The sequence below is a fragment of the Bos indicus genome, chromosome 22, assembly GCF_029378745.1.
Source record: "Bos indicus isolate NIAB-ARS_2022 breed Sahiwal x Tharparkar chromosome 22, NIAB-ARS_B.indTharparkar_mat_pri_1.0, whole genome shotgun sequence".
In the NCBI taxonomy this organism is placed as follows: domain Eukaryota; kingdom Metazoa; phylum Chordata; class Mammalia; order Artiodactyla; family Bovidae; genus Bos; species Bos indicus.
Genome location: NC_091781.1, coordinates 37,174,865 through 37,195,081, shown reverse-complemented (window position 1 = coordinate 37,195,081; position 20,217 = coordinate 37,174,865). Strand labels below are relative to the sequence as shown.

Here is a 20,217-nt window from a genome sequence, read left to right as displayed (position 1 = left end):
GTGAGCAGAAGGGATGGACCACGTTTGCCGATGATAAGAGAGAGTCCACTCCCACTTCTAAACCAAAACTGCAGGTGTTCAACTGAGATTTGAGGCTGGCAAGCCACTGGGGCTCCCTGGCTTTTCAGACTTGCTGTAAGGAAAAAATGCTGCCCACAAAAAGCTCATGCTTTGTGCCAGATTAAACACTGCAGACATAGTTAACAACAAGTTACTGGCCATGGAAGAGAAAAAAAAAAAATCCATTATCTTGAAACCTAGTTTTCACTGAAAGATCAAGGTATTTTTGACTGAGCCTTTTGTGATTTGTACTTTCACTCCCAGGGATTCCTTGGTGGCTGAGTGGTAAAGAATCCTCCTGACAATCAGGAGATGCAGGCTTGATCCTTGGATCAGGAAGATCCTCTGGAAAAGGGAATAGCTATCCAGCCCAGTATTCTTGCCTGGAAAATCCCATGGACAGAGGAACAGGTCATGAAAGGGTCAGACACAACTCAGTGACTAAACAACCTTCACTCATAGCCTGGGATTCTAGGGTTTAAAGATACACACAGTTCACAATGCTGCATTCTCAAAAAACTACTGAATTTTCCAGCAAAATTCACATGCAACAGTAAGGGTCAGCAGCAAAAAGACTAGTTAACACCATGTCCTTGGTATATGTGAAAGGCGTTCAGGGTGAGGTCTCATGGTGAAGGATGCTATGAACGGTGCTGCAAATATTAGCTATAATCTCCCTTCCAACACTGCCGTGTCTGACAGATCCATGGAAACACAGGGGCTCAAAATGGATTTCTTTAGGCCTGTTTTCCATGCTCTTCTCAGGTTGATTAGGGAAAAGAGGAGCCCACAAAAACAGTTTCAAACCTAAAAATGAAGACCTGCATGGTAGCTGGATGCTGGGAGATACCAGAAGCCAAAACATCCCGAGAGGCCAAAACCATGCACCAGTATGTTTAGGATGAGAGAGAAAAATAAAAAATAAAAACTCAGGTAACCATTGGAGACAGTCATGTGTGTCAAAGACTATATTAGTGTGTTTAAGTGTATGATCATTTCCTTCTACAGAAACCCTACAAAGGAAGTCCTATTACTCATCAAATGCCATAGATGAGGCCATTGAACCTTAAGGAATTTAAGTGACTGCTTTAAGGCTACACAGCTCCTATAGGAAGGCTGGATTTGAACCTAGGGAGTGTAACTCCAGAAATGGTACTCCAAACCAAGAATTAAGTTAGAATTTGAAAAACCAGGGCTCAGAACAGAATTCCCAAAGATATTAATGATAATGAAAGTCACTCAGTCGTGTCAAACTCTTTGCGACCCCATGGACTATACAGTCCATGGAATTCTCCGACCAGAATACCAGAGCGGGTAGCTGTTTCCTTCTCCAGGGCATCTTCCCAACCAAGGGAGTGAACCCAGGTCTTCCACATTGCAGGTGGATTCTTTACCAGCTGAGTCACCAGGGAAGCCCAAAAAGGTTAATAATGGGGTTAAAATTCTGCCCACCCTAACAGCTCCCTCCCTTCATCTGTGCCATCCATAGGGTAGCCTCTGGTTTAGCTACACGTGGTGATTGAAAATGAAACTGATTAAAATGAAATGAAATTTAAAATTCAGCTCATGGCTGGTGAGCACTTGAAAGGTGGCTTGTATAGCTAATGGCCTGAAATTTTCATTTCATCTTGATTACTCAAATTTCAATAGTCACATGTGGCTTGTGGCTACTGTATCAGACAGTGCTGGTCTGGGCAATTTTTCTCAGCTCTGTCAGACGTGGTTCAGGGCTGCTTTCCAAAAAGTTCTCAGAGACAAGGGGCACTCACTGCTTTGTCCAAGGATCTACAGAAAATCTTGAGGATAAATTACCTGCCTTTTCCTTAGGGTCGGAGACTATATATTCTTCAAATGTGCTTAGTTGGTCTTTCCAACATTCTCCAACCTCTAACCTCCAATCTTCCAGATGTTTAAGCTGGTTTTAGAAAAGGCAGAGGAACCAGAGATCAAACGGCCAATATCTGCTGGATCATTGAAAAAGGAAGAGAATTCCAGAGAAACATCTATTTCTGCTTTATTGACTAAGCCAAAGCCTTTGACTGTGTGCTGCTGCTGCTGCTGCTAAGTCGCTTCAGTCATGTCCAACTCTGTGTGACCCCACAGATGGCAGCCCACCAGGCTCTGCCATGCCTGGGATTCTCCAGGCAAGAACACTGGAGTGGGTTGCCATTTCCTTCTCCAATGCATGAAAGTGAAAAGTGACAGTGAAGTCGATCAGTCATGTCCGACTCTTAGCGACCCCATGAACTGCGGCCTACCAGACTCCTCCATTCATGGGATTTTCCAGGCAAGAGTACTGGAATGGGGTGCCATTGCCTTTGACTCTGTGGATCACAATAAACTGTGGAAAATTCTGAAAGAGATGGGAATACTAGACCACCTGACCTGCCTCTTGAGAAACCTATATGCAGGTCAGGAAGCAACAGTTAGAACTAGACATGGAACAACAAACTGGTTCCAAATAGGAAAAGGAGTACGTCAAGGCTGTATATTGTCACCTTGCTTATTTAACTTCTATGCAGAGTACATCATGAGAAACGCTGGGCTGGAAGAAGCACAAGCTGGAATCAAGATTGCCGGGAGAAATATAAATAACCTCAGATATGCAGATGACACCACCCTTATGGCAGAAAGTGAAGAGGAACTCAAAAGCCTCTTGATGAAAGTGAAAGAGGAGAGTGAAAAAGTTGGCTTAAAGCTCAACATTCAGAAAATGAAGATCATGGCATCTGGTCCCATCACTTCATGGGAAATAGATGGGGAAACAGTGGAAACAGTGGCAGACTTTATTTTTCTGGGCTCCAAAATCACTGTAGATGGTGACTGCAGCCATGAAATTAAAAGACGCTTACTCCTTGGAAGGAAAGTTATGACCAACCTAGACAGCATATTCAAAAGCAGAGACATTACTTTGCCAACAAAGGTCCGTCTAGTCAAGGCTATGGTTTTTCCAGTGGTCATGTATAGATGTGAGAGTTGGACTGTGAAGAAAGCTGAGCGCCGAAGAATTGATGCTTTTGGACTGTGGTGTTCAAAAGACCTTTCTTCTCAAGAGGAGACTCCTGAGAGTCCCTTGGACTGCAAGGAGATGCAACCAGTCCATTCTAAAGGAGATCAGTCCTGGATGTCTTTGGAAGGAATGATGCTAAAGCTGAAACTCCAATACTTTGGCCACCTCATGCGAAGAGTTGACTCACTGGAAAAGACTCTGATGCTGGGAGGGATTGGGGGCAGGAGGAGAAGGGGACGACAGAGGATGAGATGGCTGGATGGCATCACTGACTCGATGGACATGAGTTTGGGTAAACTCTGGGAGTTGGTGATGGACAGGGAGGCCTGGTGTGCTGCAATTCATGGGGTCACAAAGAGTTGGACATGACTGAACGACTGAACTGAACTGAACCTCCAATCAGGATCTCCTGATTTCCTCCTAAGTTACACTGTGAGAACAATCAAGTCAGAACAGACAAACCCAAGAACAACTGCTCTAGACAGTGGTTGTATGAGCACCAGCAGAGAGCTGTTCAAAATGCAGGTTCCTGGGCCCCACCTCTACTGGGTCTGATATCCTGGGCCTGGATAGGAGGCCCTGGAATTCATGGTTCAATCAAGCAGCCAATGATTCTGATACAGGTGGTCTAGCTTTGAGAAACTCCACTTCAAAGTCTGAATTACATACATATCTTCTGGCCTCTTAAATAATTATAGCATATAAATCTTTTGAGAACAGTACAAACTGGGCTGGAAGCCAGGCAGTCATCACTCTGTGCTAATTGCACCTTTGTATGACATTAGGCAACATGCTTAGTCACCAAGGCCTCATTTTTTTCATCTGAAACATGGGGGTAAACATATCTGCTCTTTGTCCTCCAAGACAAAGGAGCACACAGCTGTGAAAGCATCGGAGAGGATGATGAGGTTAATAACACAACCTACATATATCCTACAACTCAGAGACACATTTTGCGTCCAGCAGAGAGTTCCAATCGGCTTTACATTAAAAAAAAAAAATCCAAAATTTTAACTTATTTGGGAACCTGGAAGATCTGACAGCATGGAGCTCAGATGAGGTTGGCAGCCTGATGTGCGGAAGAGCGCTGCTCTGGGGTCACATGCAGAAGTTCCAATCTCTGCTTTGAAAGTTGGATGACTTTAGGCAAGTGCTTCAACCTCTCTGTGCTTCAGTTTCTTCTACTCTGAACTGAGAATGTTAAAAGTCTCTCTCTTTCAAAGACTTGTGATGATTTAACTGAGTGACTATTTATCAAGTGCTTGGAACAATGTCTGGCACATGGTGAGTGCTATATCACTCTTAGTTGAATAAATAAATAAACATTCCTGCAGGCAGCAACAACCAGCTGGAGCCAGCGGCGGCTGTCCCTCCAGAGGGGGCTGATGTGCATAAGGCTGTCACAGTTTTCACTGGGACAGACACATTTGACTCTGGGATCCCTACTGGAATGGACAGACATGTGTCTCCTTCCTGGTGTCCCATCCACAAAAGGCAGAGACACTCAATGCTCCTTCAAGCAGCATTTCTCCATCTATCTGAAGTGAAGGACCAGTTTTCATATTTCAGCCCAGTATGGCCTGATATGTGACCCACCTGAACAGGACTGACACCCAGCACATGCCACAGACAACTCACCCACCGGTCTCTAACACCTTGTCCAGTCCACACCTGAACCAGCAGAGACAAGCCCACTGAACATGCGCTTGGATGTTGCAATAATGTCAAATTGCTCCCAGAGAGCGTAAACACTGTTAATATCAGTACTTATCTCCAGGTGCACTGTGGATAGACCTGCTCCTCAGATGACACTTTGCACAGTGTCATCTCGGAGAATGCCGACATTGTCTACACGTGTACACAAAACAGCTGGACAATGTAGTTGGCAAGAGCAGGCAATGGATTGTCTGTCTGTCTTATGTCTCTCTCAACACTTTTGTCCTTCTCAGCCTGCCTGCTTGCTCCTTATCTGTCCTCATTTCTTTCATCTTTATCCACACACTAAAACCAGCTCCCTAATAAGATACTGGAGCTCACAACCGCCCACCCCTTCTCTTTAATGTCGCTTTTGGCCGAGAGGTGCTCTCCTGCCCCTGTGCCCACATCCACAACCTCATCCCCAAGTAGCTCTCCAGTTGCCCAGGACCAATGACTGACTGACATGACTGAGCAAAGCATCCGTCCCTTTGTCCCAGAAAGGAAGCCACCCCACTGTATGGTCCCACTCATCCTTCAGAGCCCCCTGTGGGCTCAGACTGAAGCGTGACCCCAGCCCAGACAGCATTTTCCACTTGGCTCCTCCCCGTCCTTCCCTGTCTCTCTCGCTCCTCTTCCTTGGCATCATGTTCTCAACATGCGAGCACCATGTTCATCACAGGCACCTTAACCCCTGTGTCAGGCTCCACTTAGAAGGAATCCAATCAAAGGAGCCACTGGCATGGGGTTCACCTTCCTCGACAACCTGGTGGAGGAGGGCATGTGGCAGGCATGATGCAAAAATCCTGAGGACCAGCAATCAGAGGGCCCCGAGAACATTCTCAGGGTACCAGGAGACCAGAACCTACCTGTTGCATTAGACAGCGCCAGCGACTCCATGGAGCCCCGCGGGGTCTGCTCAGTGGGCGTCATGTCCTCAGTGTACTTCAGCGAGCTGATGGGGTGCCGGGTCCGACACTGCTGAGCGGACAAGCCCCCTTCCTCCTCCTCCTCTTCCTCATACTTGGGGACTGGGATGCCGCCCCGGGTTTCACTGAAGCTCTGGCTGGACATGTCACTGTAGCTCTCCTGGGACCGCAGCCTGCCCGGGTAGTAGTCCTCCCGGCACTCCTTGATGAAGCTGCCACCGTGGCCCTTCATGGCCAGCGACGAGCTCCTCTTCGGGTTGCCGAAGTGCTTGGCCCACACGTCGGTCTGGGCTCCAGCGCCCTGCCCGCCGGGGCTGTAGGAAGTTCTGATGTTGCACTGGCTGAGGAGCTGCAAGGGGCTCTGCGGCTGGCTCTGCTCCAGCTTGTTCCCGTAGTGGTATGGCTCGTCCCGGCTCCTCCAGATGGGGTCCCGGTTGAGGCTGGGTGTCTGGCTGGACAGGCTGAGCAGGTCCATCTGCAGTGACAGAGGGTCCACGTCGGCCGACAGCCGGTTGGAGCTCACCTGCAGCTGGCTGTGCTGGTTGAGCAGCGGCTCCTCCGTCTTGCCCTTGTTCTTGCCGATCTTGGCGCTGCGCCGGGACTCCTTGGCCCGGGCGTTTTGGAAGGCGGAATCGGAGGAGTCTGAGCCATTGGGGTCCTCGCCGGCGCTGCAGGCCCGCGAGCAGAAGATCTGGCCTTGTTTGGGGAGGAAGGGCCGCCCCAGGAGCGACTTCTTGCAGTGAGCGCAGCAGAAACAAGTCTCAGTGGCGTGCCAGTGTTGGCCGTCATAGGTCATTTGACCTTGGTCAATTCCTGGGAAAAGAAGGGACACGAATAGGGTGACGAGCTGCTCAGAGTGCTGTGACACAACATGAAATGTACAGCACCCTGGTCTGACTCAGGGTTCTAGATGCTGCAGAATAAAATGTCTACAGGTAGACTATCAGGCTCCCGCGTAAACAGTATTCGTGTCTTACGAGAGTCACCGTGTTTTACCAGTCAGGTCCTCCTTAACTCACGTGCCCTGAGGGCAGAGAAACCAGATCAAAGTGGCCTGTCCAGGAATCCTTCTGACCAGGGCACATTCCTCCAGATAAACAGCAATAATGATACTCAGGTGTGAGAATCACCGCTTTAAATGCTTTGCATATATGTGAACTCACTTAACCTCTCAACTGCAAGAGGAAGATCTCTAATACTATGTCCACTTTTCAGATGAGAACACAGAGGCATAGGTGATTAAATAACTTGCTCAGTGTACAAGAGCTAGCAATCACAGATGAGATCTATGCCCAGCACGTCTGGCTCCTAACCGTGACCTTGATAATTGTCTCTTTCACTCTGCTTCGTGGCCCTGTCCCCCCTTCACAGCTACCCGTGACTGTTGTCCATCCTCACCTGCTGTATTTTCTTCACAGCACGAATACTGCTTGACAACGAGCCACTACATACGTGCATCTATTAATTACTAAAAGTGAAGCTGGATGATGAAGTTTCCGGGGTATCTCCATGAACATGGCCTGGGGCTCATGCCCCAGGGGCTCTTCACATGTGGAATGGGCAAGTGAACTGAATCCCTTCACTAGCGTATGACACTCTAAGGGGACATCAGTTTAGCAGCTCAGTGGAAAGGAAAAAAGTGGATTTCAGCTCATGTAAGGAAAAACTTGGACCTGGTTTGTCAAAGACATCTCCTTACCATAAGCATGCATATTCCTTGTGTAACTTCCTCCCTGTGCCAAAGCTGTGCCTGGTTTATATAATCTTGTCACACCTGCTTCCAGGAACTTCCCATAGCCCTGGCTGTTCTGCCCTCTTCCAGTTACAGGACTTAACCCCGTGGTGAGACACCATCTTCCTGCCACCCTTGGCCATGAGCTTTGGGCGGGGCTAAAGCCACAGCTGGACTGGCACTGTTCAATAAAAATACCATATCTCCTCCAAACCCAACAACTAGTTTAAGGTTGTGCACGTGACCTGCGCCAGGTCAGTGAGAGAGGCACCTGCATCTGTTACTAAGGTAACCACACAGGGAGACCTTTTGACAGCAGTTACTAAACAGGCAGAATGGGAGTCGGAAGTGGTGGGGGCCCCTTCCCCCAACCCCATAGGAGTGCAGACCCAGCAGTGACTGTGGGATAGGAGGGGACCTTGGCAAGACTCCTCATAGCTCATGATAAATGTCTTCCCTGAAAGGCAGTATGGATGGGAACTGTCACCTGTGGTGGCTGACAGTCCTGAGTCTGAACTTTCCAGGAATAACCTTTAGAGACTTGTCTAGAGAGGGTGTGAATGAGAAACGGGGAAAAGGAGAAGGGCAAGAGCCAAAGGCCACGAGTGCAGCAGCCTCTCCGGGCCCTCTCTGTGTTCGCCTCACTGTCTTTATGTCCCTGGTCCAGAGAGAGAAGAGTAAGGTATGATCTTCTCCTAGGAGCTCCTCCCCAAACTAAGGGGGTCTCTGTTTATTTAGGCGTCAGGCTATAGGGACCGAAAGGGGATATTTAGAGGGACAGGAGAAGCCACAAGGGCACCCCAAGGTGAGTGAGACACTCAATCAAGTCCCTGTCACAGCACTACTTCCCCAGGAGGAGTGAGAACTGGCGGGGATGGGGCTAGAAACAGCAGGCCCAGAGCTGGAGCTCCACACACACAATGGAGTATTACTCAGCAATAAAAAGGAGCAAAATTGGGTCATTTGTAGAGACATGGATGGACCTAGAGGCTCTCATTCAGAGTGAAGTAAGTCACAAAAAGAAAAACATATCATATATAAACACATATATGTAGAATCTGAAAAAAATTGATATAGACGATCTTATTTGCAAAGCAGAAAGTGAGACACAGATGTACAGAGCAAATGTATGGTCACCAAGTGGGAAAGGGGGTGGGATAAACTGGGAGACTGGGATTGACAAATATACACTATTGATACTAAGTATAAAACAGATGGTAAGAACCTACTGTGTAGCACAGGGAACTCTACTCAATGCTCTGTGGTGACCTAAATGGGAAGGAAATCCTCCCAAAGAGGACATACATACATACATACATATATATATACACATGTATATATATAGTATGTCTATATATATATATATATATATATAGATGTACGGCTGATTAACTTTCTGTTTAGTATAAACTAACACAACATTGTAATGCGACTAAATACTTCAATAAAAATTTAAAACAAAGCAAAACCCCCACAAAAACACTTCCCTCAGCAGGCTATTGGAGGGAGCAGAGGCAGGCAGAACCCTCTAGTACTCAAGAGTGAGGCCTCAGGACTCAGACAAATACAGGTTCAAACCACAGCTCCACACCATGCCAGCAGGTTATAAAGACTCTGAAACCTATCAGCTTAGTACAGCCGCTGAAGGACTGTGTGACCCTAGGCAAGTGGCTTCTCGTCTCTGGGCCTGCGTCTCCTCCACACTAAAACAGGGATAATAACAGTACTTACTTCTTGGGGCTGCTGTGAGAATTGAGTTAAGATAGAGTCAGTGCTTAGACTCTGCTAACTCTTGGTCTTCTTGTGTGTTCGTGAGGTCTCAACACCTGTCTCTCTTTGCCCTGAGGGCTGCTATCTGGATGCTGTTCAAGAAAGAGCTGAGGCTGGCTAGGTCCTCCCCATCCCCGTCCTCCTCGTCCCGAGAACTGGAGCTGATACCCGGCTGCCCTGGGTCCTCACAGTGAGCTCCAACTCAGCGTGGCCTCCCCAGCAGCTGCAGCCTCACCCGCTGCCTGTCAGAGGTGTGGGAAGTCCAGTTCCTATGGCCTGTGCTCCACCAGCTGCCTCTCCATGCTCCTGCAAGGGAACACGCCCAGATGCAGCAGTGTGGGCCTAGTTCTGGGAGTGGAGGCCCCGCACAAGGCTGGCTCGCGGTGGGGAGAGCGGAGGATGAGGCATGTTCCAAAGTGGCCCAGCCAGCATAGGAACGTGGCCCCTGATAAACATCAATGATGTCAGATGGTGCTCTGAACTGCTCCTGAACTCTAAACATCTGGAAAAGGGCTTGGCCGTTCCACATCTAAGCGTTCCTTTTTTATTCCCTCTCTAAGCCCTTTAAGTACTTCTCTGAGGGTGTATATGTCTACCGCTGCTACAGCCTTGGTCTGTTTATAGGACTGTTTACTCTGCTGTGTGCAGGCAAAAGTACCGTTGCCCTGGCAACAGCTGCCTGATGCAGGGTCTGCGCTGCACGGCTGTATAAATAGGGAATATTTGGATAATATGGTCAGAGCAGAGCACCCAGACACTGTGGTATGCATGATACACAGAGCACACCCTTTCTCTGCTGCAGGAAAAGTATGTTTTACAGAAAAGTGGATTTAAGGGAAAAAAATAAATCAGGGACAACATTTTAACTACAGCAGTGATAATACTGCAGGCCACAGTGGTCCCCCTTTCTGATAAAGCATGGATGTCTTTTTATGGATTTCAGAGGGAAGGAGAAGGGAATGGCAATCAAAGCTAAAGAAGACAGAAAGAGGAGAAAACAGAGGTGTGCATGCCATGGTGACAGATGTATTTTCTCTCTTCCAAGCTGCTGGGCAAAAATTTTAAGTGGCAGTTTCTGGAGAGGCTTTTCAGTCTCACTGAAAAGGGACAGAAGAAACAGAAATACTAACAAGCAGGGGGATGGCTGCTGTATGCAAGGTGTCTGCGCGTTCTGCCCCTCTCATCCAGGCAGGCACCTTCCTGTAGACCCAGAGCCACGGTGAGCGTGCTGGGTCAGCACCTCACACCACCTCTCCTGATCGAGTCCCACCCCCAGCCCCTTGTCCAGATCAAGACCCGCCTTTCCTCGTTGTTCAGTCGCTCAGTCATGTCTGATTCTCTGCAATCTCGTGGACTGCAGCACACCAGGCTTGCCTGTCTTTCACCATCTCTCAGAGTTTGCTCAAACTCAAGTCCATTGAGTTGATGATGCCATCCAACCATCTCATCCTCTAATGCCCTCTTCTATTCCTGCCCTTAGTCCTTCTCAGAATCAGGTCTTTTCCTTTCCTAGCTCTCAGAATAAAGGGAAGTATGTCTGTTTAACCGCTTTGACTTGTGAGAAACAGAAGCTGGTGGGAACCCGGTTGAGGCATCAGGCTGTAAGAGGTGAAGATTTCAGGGGCTGGGGAAAGGGGGTTTTTCGTGACAGCCCAGCTCCCAGATGGGAATGCTGCTGGACCCAGGTCGGTGTAGCACTGTTCATCCTGGGGCCTGGTAGGGACTTCAGCTCAGAAGGGCTCCATGGAAGCAGGTCTGAGCCCACGGGATGGACCCTACAGTGACAAAGGACCCCTGAGGATATAGTAGGTGTCTGAAAGCTGTGATTTTAATCAGCACCCAAGCCCTTCAAGTTATGAACTAACTTTTCATCTGACTGCATCACTTCTGATGAACCAGGGAGACAAGGCCACCTCTTTTTGTTCCGGATAAAATCTTTTACGTGAGGTAAAACGGGCTCCCAGACTGATGATCTCCACACCTCCCCACTATAGGTAAGGAGTTGGCAGCCTCCAGGCAGATTTCTTGGAACTGCACAAGCCACAGGAAGATCAGGCTGCTGGTCTCAGAGACATTCATCCACTGCCAACTTCTCTTCTCTTTTTAAAGGGCAGCTCATTCTCAAGGTGCCAGAACAGGCGAGCTGAGTGAAGACGCTCCAGATGCTGCATGATCAGGAATAGTGTTGAAGGGCTGAACGAATCCGTTACTTGAAAAGGGAAAATGATTTTCACCATCTCAAATCTGCCACTTATTTGAGGCGTTTATAGCTTCGGAGCTATTTGAGGTTCTCTCGCTTTGTTTTTTGGCTGGGTCGGATTTTGCTGATTTCTTTCAGGACATGCATGCCAGTTGCCACTTGGTTTCCTTGACTATCTTTTCCTACCAAGAGGACCGTTCTGTTTCCTCCTTCTGCTGATCCCTGAGGTTTTCTGAGGAGGCTGTGGAAGGCAACTGTTTATATTTTCCCCTCCTCTGAGACCTCTCCTCCTCTGCTTGGTAGTTAAGACTGTCCATCATGTAGCCCCGCCTTGGGGGTGGGTCTATGACTCAGTCAGACCAACAGGAACCCCCTATTCATTTCTTTCTAGGGTGGAACAGATGACCTAATGGCCGGCTATAGCATTTCTATTTGGAGGACCTGACTTGGATACTGGAAAAGTCACGATTCCATCCTTTTTAGAGAACAGTGCTTAAGCTGGTATGTATAAGTGTGGGGGTCATTGTTACACCTTGTGAAGGCACCCTGTTGCCAAATGATGCCAACAGAAGGCAAGCTGAGACACAGAGGAAAAAAAAACAAAAAAAAACCAGATTCTCTTCAATCCCTTGATCCATCCTTACCTGAAACCAACATCCTCCCTGGCTTCTCCGGTACTATGAACCAAGACATTCCCTTTTGCACTTAAGGGAGTATCAGTTGGATTGCTATTGCTTGCAACCAAAGGGATTCTAACTATACCAGACACAAAGGAGATGCAGTCAGAGTAGGACCAGGATGAGCACCAAGTGCTGCCTCACCTATGTGCTGGGCACAGGTGTCACAATATTCTGCATACAAGGACTCAAAGCAGTGGCAGCAGTAGGGCCTTCCCTCCTTCATGATGTAGCGCTGGCCACCCAGCACCGTCTCACACTCGAAGCAGCAGAAGTGTTTCATGTGCCAGTGTCGCCCCTCGGCTTCTGTGCATTCATCTGCAAAGATGATCTGCAGAGGGAGAGGCCAAAAGGTCAGTGGGTAAGAAACAACCATGAGAATACACTGTGAAGGAGGAGAGCTATGAGGGCCCCAGACTAAAACGGTAGGAAAACTGGTCCCACCCACAAGTTATTAAACAGAAGTAGATACGTATATATTTACTCTATACCTATATCAGTTTCCACATGTGGATTTTCCTAAAGCACATTTAAACAGTTTCTGACCTGGCCAGTGATTAATTTAACCACAGTGTATTCAGACAAAGAATAGTCTACCAAAAAGAATATAGAGCAGGACTAACAGCTGACAGCTCATGGACATTTTGGCCATTATCTGTTTAATTTGGATTATATATGGTATCTTTTTTAAATGAGAAACGTCATATAAACACCTGGGATCCCGAGTGTTTTTTGAAAATACAGTATTTGGCAATGTGTGCTACACATTCCTGCATGGCGACAATAAAAGGGGTTGTTGCTTTCAGATGAGTGACGAGTTCTGCAGTTTGTCATATTTTTCACCACTTGCTGTAACCTTAAAATGAGTCACCTTTATTTACGGTAACCGCCTAACCCTCAGAGGTATTTCTGTTTTGAACCATGAGACAGACTTGTTTTCAATTTCAAAGCACAGATTTAAGAACGTACTACAAACTGCAGTAATCAAGGCAGAAATAATCTCAGACATTTATGGCCAAATGACGATTGACAAGGGTGACGAGGACATTCAATGGAGGAAAGAACAGTCTTTTCAATAAACCTGCCTGGTACGACTGAATAACTGCATGCAAAAGAATAAACTGAACCCCTACCTCACACCATATATAAAAGTTAACTCAAAAGGGATCAAAGACCTAAATGTAAAAGCAAAAATATTATAAAATGTCTAGGAGAAAAGTAAAGATGTGAATTTTCAAAAACTCTGTTTCCAGTTAGGCAATGGTTTCTTAGCTACGACACTAAAAGCATAAGCAACAAGCGAGACATCGGAAGCTGGATTTCATTGAAATCAAAACTTTCATGCTTCAAAGGACATCATTAAGAAAGTGAAAATATAACTACAGGATGGGAGAAAATACGTGCAAATCACAGATCTAAGTGACTAGACTCCAAAATATATAAACAAGTTTCACAAGGACACAATAAAGAAAATCACCCAACTGAAAAAATATGCAAAAGACTTAACGAGACATTAGTCTCCAAAAGAAGATATGCAAATAGCCAACAAACACATGGAAGAAAAGATAAACATATAAGCCATTAAGAAAAATCCAATCAAAATCACCATGTGATGTTATTTCATACCCACTAAGGTGACTATATGGCTTCCCTGGTGGCTCAGAGAGTAAAGAATCTACTTCAATGTGGGAAACCGGGTTCAATTCCTGGGTTGGGAAGATCCTCTGGAGGAGGGCTTGGCAACCCACTCCAGTATTCTTGTCTGGAGAATCCCATGGACAGAGGAGCCTGGTGAGCTACAGTCCATGGAGTCCCAAAGAGTTGGACATGACTGAACGACTAAGCACAGCACAGCACAGGTGACTATAATTTAACAGACAGACAGTAATAACTACTGAGGAGAATGTGAGAAATTGGAATTCTCATTTGTTGATAGCTGCAAATGTAAAATGGTGTAGCTGCTCTGGAAGACAGTTTAGATCCCCTCAAAAAGTTAAACATAGAACTACCATATGGCCCAGCAATTTCACTCCTGGATATAGACTCAAGAGGACAGAAAATATATGCCTGCAAAAAAATCTGTATATGAATGTCCACAGCAGCTTTGTTTAAAACAGTCAAAAAGTGGAAACAACTTAAATGCCCACCAATTAATAAATGGCTAAACAAAATGTGATATATACAGTTGCTTATTATTCAGTCATAAAAAGGAAGGTACTGATACACGCTGTAACTCGGGTTAACCACAAAAACATCATGCTAAGTGAATGAAGCCATGCATGGAAGGTCATATGTTGCATTAATCCACTTATACAAAATGTCCAGAATATGCAAATTCATGGAGAGACTAGATGAATAGTTGCCAGGGCTGGGGGCAGGGGGAGAAAGGGGAGTGACTGCTGATGCATCTGGGGTTTCTTTTTGGATGATAAAAATGACCTGGAATTAGGCAGTAGTAATGGTTGTCCAACTTTGTGAATACACTAAAAACCACTGAATTGCACACCTTCAAAGGGTAAATCTTATGCTGTATGAATTAGACCTCAATAAGCAAAAATTTCAAAGTGCTTTAACATCCTACTTCATTTCCTATTAGATAAAGTATTACGAGCACTCGCTTCCAGATGGGGCAACTGAGGCAGGCAGGGAAAGGTGCTGCCTAGAATCACAAACTTGGACCGACTACCTGCTCAGAGCGTCTCTTACGAACATCAGTAGTAGCATGAGAATCCGTATTAGTTAAGACCGATAGATTTCCTCCTAGAAGAGTGAGTCTCTGATGGGCAGTTTTTAAGGAAGAAATGCCACATACCGGTGGCCTCTGGGTGACAAAGTGCAGGGTCGTTTACAGGGTCCCACATAGCCTTACAGGGTCAAGAAAGAACCAAAAGTATATTTTGTACAGGAAGAACCCCCTGCCTAAGACCTTTTCCCCAAATTATTCCTGTAAAATCGGTCAAGCTTAGAACATTCTCCTTTCTGCTCCCAACTTTTATACTAACCCAGGTTTTCTACCTTTCAGCTCTCAGACCACACTTGGGTGTACTTTGGCTGGGAGGAAAGACGAAGTATGAACCTTGGGTCCAGTCTGCTCTCTGACCTGGGTGAGTGTATGGGGCAGAAGGATCCTAATGGAGTAGCCATCTGCCCTGGAATCCTCATCAGGACTTTCATAGATTATGGGAGAATCACATCATGCTACTCATTTTCTTCTCTTCTCATCCTAATCTGTCGCATTGAATCTCAGGAAACCCAAGATTTTAAGATAATTCAGAAATGACACATTATTACTAATGATGACTGCTCCCTTGGATTTGGGCTGAAACTGAAAGCTCCACAACAATCCCTCCCCCTCCCCCTTTTTTAAGAGTTCTGAAATGACCTAGTGCCCTAGAAACTGTTTTCCTATGAGACTGTCAAATTCAGCAAAGCAGGTCACAGTCCTGGACATTCTAGCAAACAGGGATGGGGCCAGACCCGCTCTCAAAAGCGTTAATAGGAGAGGCTGGAGAGGCCTGCGGTTTTCCTCCATGCAGGAACCACAGGGCAACGTGCTGGCTGAGGTGAAGCCCGGGGTGACAGTGGGGCTGCGCACCCCAGGGAGCGGAGCCAGCTCTGACCTCGTCGCAGGCTGCGCAGCGCGGCTTCAGGCACTCTGCGTGGTGCCTGCCACAGTAGATCTTCCCATCCTGGTAAAAGTAGATCAAATCCACCAGGAGCTCATTGCAGACGGTGCAGATAAAGCAGGGTGGGTGCCAGCTGACACCGTGGCCGGCACGTGATGCAAACACAGCGATGTCCCCGCCATTGATCTGGCCTCCACACTGCGAGGTGAACAGAAACAGGTCAGTACGAGGAATAGCAGCCCCCAGCTCTCAGCGCCATGAGGCAAAGATACACAACCGCCAGCATCCTTAGCTCGTTACTGAGCACTTACTTTCAAATGAATTATTGTGCTGCCTGCTATAAACACGTGGCAGGCTGGTTTCTCTTGCCCCTCTACCCCCACCATCCCTTCCTAGGGCCTACAATTAAGATGAAGATCATTGTCACTGAGAAAATAAAGAATCACAGAGGTGGGAGAGAAAGGCAAAGTCTGTCAGTGCAGTGACACAGAAGAGCTCTGCTGACAGGAAGCAAACTGAGCGGAGGTCTCATTATCTCTGAGACATTGCAAACTCCCTGCCGGAGGCCCAGCCACGTCAAACGCCTGCAGCAAGAGTGTGGCGTGGGGGAGCGAGAAGGAAGCCTGCAGGGATTCGGGGAGCTGGCGGGGCCTACACTTAGGGTGGCAGGGGAGTGGGTTCATAAAAACATGCCCACCTTTTACCATCTAGGTTTCTCTAGAAGCCTCTCAGGCATGCTTCTGGCCTGCTTCCTCTGATATCTTTGTACACAGTCCCAAATGAAAAGGTACTACTCCTAAGGCCAGACTACGGCAAGGACTTCTTTTTTCTCCCTTTCCTATCTTCTCACTCATTTCCATAGTTCCTTCCCCTGCCCAGAAAGGAGCAAGGTAAAATCCATGATAACCCATGCTTACAGTTGGGCTTAAGATAAAATGAATAGAGTCCGAGGGTCTTGGAGGGAACAATAAAGTGTGAGGCAACAGGTCTGGGGGAGGCTTTCTGCTGATCATGGTATTGGGCTGAGAGTCCAGCCCGACCTGAGAGGCTGACTCTGGGGACAACGTCTGAAGAGCAGAAAGGCCACCCCTAGACCTTTCCCACACACTGCCGTCAAAAGCACTGAGATGCTTCATAGAAAATGAAGTCCAGGTCTCATGGAGTAGTCTCTGGGAGCTGATTCATGCAAGTGACCAGACATAAGAAAGACATTACATTACAGAAAGTGATACCCCTGCCTTGTGGGGCAACGTTAGTAGAGCTGAGGTATGCGTATTGTTAGAAGATAAACCAGGGGGCACATTAAAGCTTTCCAGTTTATTTGCTCCAACACTGATTTGAATTGGGTAGCAAGCATCAAACTGAAGGTGGCTGGGACAGAAACCCAGGGAGATAGTTTTATAGAGAAGTCATGGAAGTAAAAGCAAGGAAAGTATTTCAGTGACTATAGAGATTAAGTGGTCCCCTTATTTGGGAAAGCCCAGCTGGCTGCTTGCAATTGGTTGTTCTTCAGTGTCATTTTCTCAGATTCCGGTACCCTGACTGGTTCAGGTTTTGGTCTGAGAAGACCAAGGCAATAGAGCCACCCCAGTCTAATGGCGTCCTTATTTGATTACTGTAACAATACAGAATCCCATTTCACCCTCACCATGATTCTACGACCTAGGTATTCAATACCCCCATTTTGGAGATGACAAAACTGTTAGGAAAAGTAATAGGGTCAAGGTCGCCTGGCAGACTCATGTGTCAAACGTACATCTTTCTGTCTCCATGCTGTCATCACTATTCTGTGTCACTCTCGATATCTGCCTGTGAAATGCCCAACTTCCCTTTTACTTCAGGTGAGCCCTTCTGGGCTGGTCAAGAAGAACCCACTCAAGCGTGGTAGAGGCTCTGAATGGAGCACACAGAACCTCACATCTTAAACTCTGACCACCTGCATCTCAGGGGTGGGTGTCAAGGATGAGGACCCCTGTTGTCAATTCCGGTGCTTTGGCTCCCCTGTTAAGTAGCATCTCCATTTCATCCACTGAGCCTTCCAAGCTTCTCTCTCTGAAATCCCTCCCCAAAAGGGCCCCCCAATAAATGGCATCCCCTCTGTTCACATAGTATGTTGCCTTTTCTTCACCAGTTAAGGTCATGTATCCTCTTGCAATCTGTGCCTGAATGGGTCCCTGAAGTGCTTAAGGAGTTAGATGGGGCCACTCTTTGAGCAGCAGGGCTAAGAAAAGTGCTCAGTACATGACCATCTGCCCCAGAAGGCTTTTGGAGGTCAAGAGGTCGGGGGGGGGGTGAACCCAGGCAGGCCTGATTCCCACCCTGTTTTCTTAGAAACCCTTCTCCACCATGCCCGGAGCACTCTACAGGAGACTAGAAGAAAAAACAAACCCAAACTCACAACCAAGTGAGGTCCGAGAAAGAATGTGGGAGGTCCATGCACTTTGCTAAAGAATCTTCAGACCCAAGGAGATGACCATTTACCACCTCTTTAAAGGGCACTGGTCCTAGGATGATCCTGGGAAAGACAGTGGCCGTGGTCCAGAAAAACTCCACTTTCTAAAGCACTCATTTTAAAATAATATTCCATCATGTCCTTTCTCTGCTCAAATCCCTCCAGTGGCCCTCTTTCTCCTTCCAGTGTTTGACACAGCTCTCCATTAAACTGGACTTGACCGGTGCATTCTCTTCCTTTGCCCCCCCTGCCCTGCCACAATGGCCAACCTGCTATTCCTGGCCCATAAGAGAAACGCTCCTGCCGCAGCGTCTTTGAACGTGCTGTTCTCTCACACCCCGCTTCCCCTGCCATCACATGACTCACTCCCTCAGTTCCTGACTGTCTCTGTGGAGCCTTCCCAGCCACTTCCCTGAAAATTACAGCCACCTCACACTCCCAGCATTAACTCTCTTCCCCACTGCATTTTTTTCCTCTTATTTATCGACATTATTGTCTGACTTCTCTCCTAGGACAGAACTCCTTCCAAGGGCAAGACCAAGCTTTCAAACCTTTTGCTCACAGCTGTATCTCCCAGGCCTATCAAATAGGCTCTCAAGAAAATAAATGCTGAGTGAATGAATCAGGGAAAGGATGCCTGAGTGACCTCCCGAGCACGCCCCAGACCATGCGCTCACCTGTTCACAGATGGCTCCCGTCATGGTGACCGGGAAGGGCCTCACGTTGCCACGGCCCAGGTTTTCACGCTTCCTCTGGTTGCTGAAGAGCTTCAGCTCCCTCTTCTCTTCCTCGTCCAGGGAGTTGCAGTAGCGAACCTGGACAGACACACAGGAAGGTTGGGGGTGGTGGGGTGGTCATCTCTTGCTCCTGAGGATTCCTGAAGCCCTGGCCTCAGACTTTTTTCTTATTAAACACATGTGCACTCTCAGGTGTCCTGGTGGGCACCTGAATACCACCAGGCTTGGGGTTATTTAGGTGAGTGTCTACCCGAGATTGTTGACCATCAAAAGAGCTTCCTAGAGGCTCGAAACTCTGGAGCACAAGTCTTAGGCAGGCCAGTGGCTGGTACCTGTTTCTCATGCTCACTGCCCCTCTCTGCTCACCACACTGAGAGCCACGTCATTGGCAGAGCTTTGCTGCTAGTCAACATCTGGGACTTCCTTCTTCTACAAACTGATGTAGATCTTCAAACTGATCATCATACTCTTACTATCAGATGGTAAAGCATCTACCTGCAATGCAGGAGACCTGGGTTCGATCCCTGGGTTGGGAAGATCCCCTGGAGAAGGAAATGGCAACCCACTCCAGTACTCCTGCCTGGAAAATCTCATGGACGGAGGAACCTTGTAGGCTACAGTCCATGGGGTCGCAAAGAGTCTGCCAGGACTGAGCAACTTCACTTTCACTTTCACTCTCACCTCCATGGGCCCAAGGAAATGATCCCTGACACCAAAGGATGGCTCCAGGCCAACGAGCCAGAACTGTGGTCAACACGCTCATGGCGTCTGTTTCCCAAAATGAGATGGGAACCAAGGCGTGAGACTGAGAATTTGGTTCAGAGCTCTCTGTGTTCTCTCAGGAAGTACTTGCATGTTTCTCTGTGTGTAGGAGGGAGAGGGCTGCTCACCGGGCTTTGGTTAACAACTTGCATAAGAGAGTTTCCTTCTCGTTCAACACAGAAACTCACAAAAATTAAGGGACAGACATTAAAGATATTCAAATCTGCTATTTCCCATTCTCTCTTTTATTTATGCACACCTTGGGAATTTTGCTGTAATCTTGAACTACTATTTACTTAATACTGTTTTAAAAACTAACTCATTTCTTTTTTTACTTGAACACATTTACTTGAAAAGAAAGTATATGACTATAAATAGAAAAGCAATATCACTTGTGAAAAAATAGGGCAGTCATAAAACTAAATACAAGAGTGAAAACAAAACCATACTGTTGGCTTCTAGCTGGTTACTTTTCCTTGTAGGAGATTCTAAAACGGAGGTTCTCAATGCTGTTACTTAAAAATGGAGATCAGTAGGAGTTGGAGAGGTGTGAGACACCGGCCCACC

General features: G+C 47.2%; 1 protein-coding gene and 1 long non-coding RNA gene across 6 annotated transcripts in view; one reads left to right on the top strand and one right to left on the bottom strand.

Annotated features, from left to right (window-relative positions):
- PRICKLE2 (prickle planar cell polarity protein 2) overlaps nt 1–20,217 on the bottom strand; it is a 343,702-nt gene that overhangs the window by 38,316 nt on the left and 285,169 nt on the right. For all 5 annotated transcript variants that reach the window (XM_070776356.1, XM_070776352.1, XM_070776353.1 and 2 more), the window contains 4 exons: nt 18,829–18,966; nt 15,694–15,897; nt 12,218–12,404; nt 5,635–6,507 (listed from right to left, as the gene is read on the bottom strand). In XM_070776356.1, coding sequence (XP_070632457.1) covers nt 5,635–6,507; nt 12,218–12,404; nt 15,694–15,897; nt 18,829–18,966 — 1,402 coding nt within the window. The remainder of the gene's footprint in view (nt 1–5,634; nt 6,508–12,217; nt 12,405–15,693; nt 15,898–18,828; nt 18,967–20,217) is intronic.
- On the top strand, nt 11,656–19,879 carry LOC139178605 (uncharacterized). The gene is made up of 3 exons (XR_011562992.1): nt 11,656–11,897; nt 15,096–15,177; nt 18,664–19,879. It is a non-coding gene; the product is annotated as an uncharacterized lncRNA (long non-coding RNA).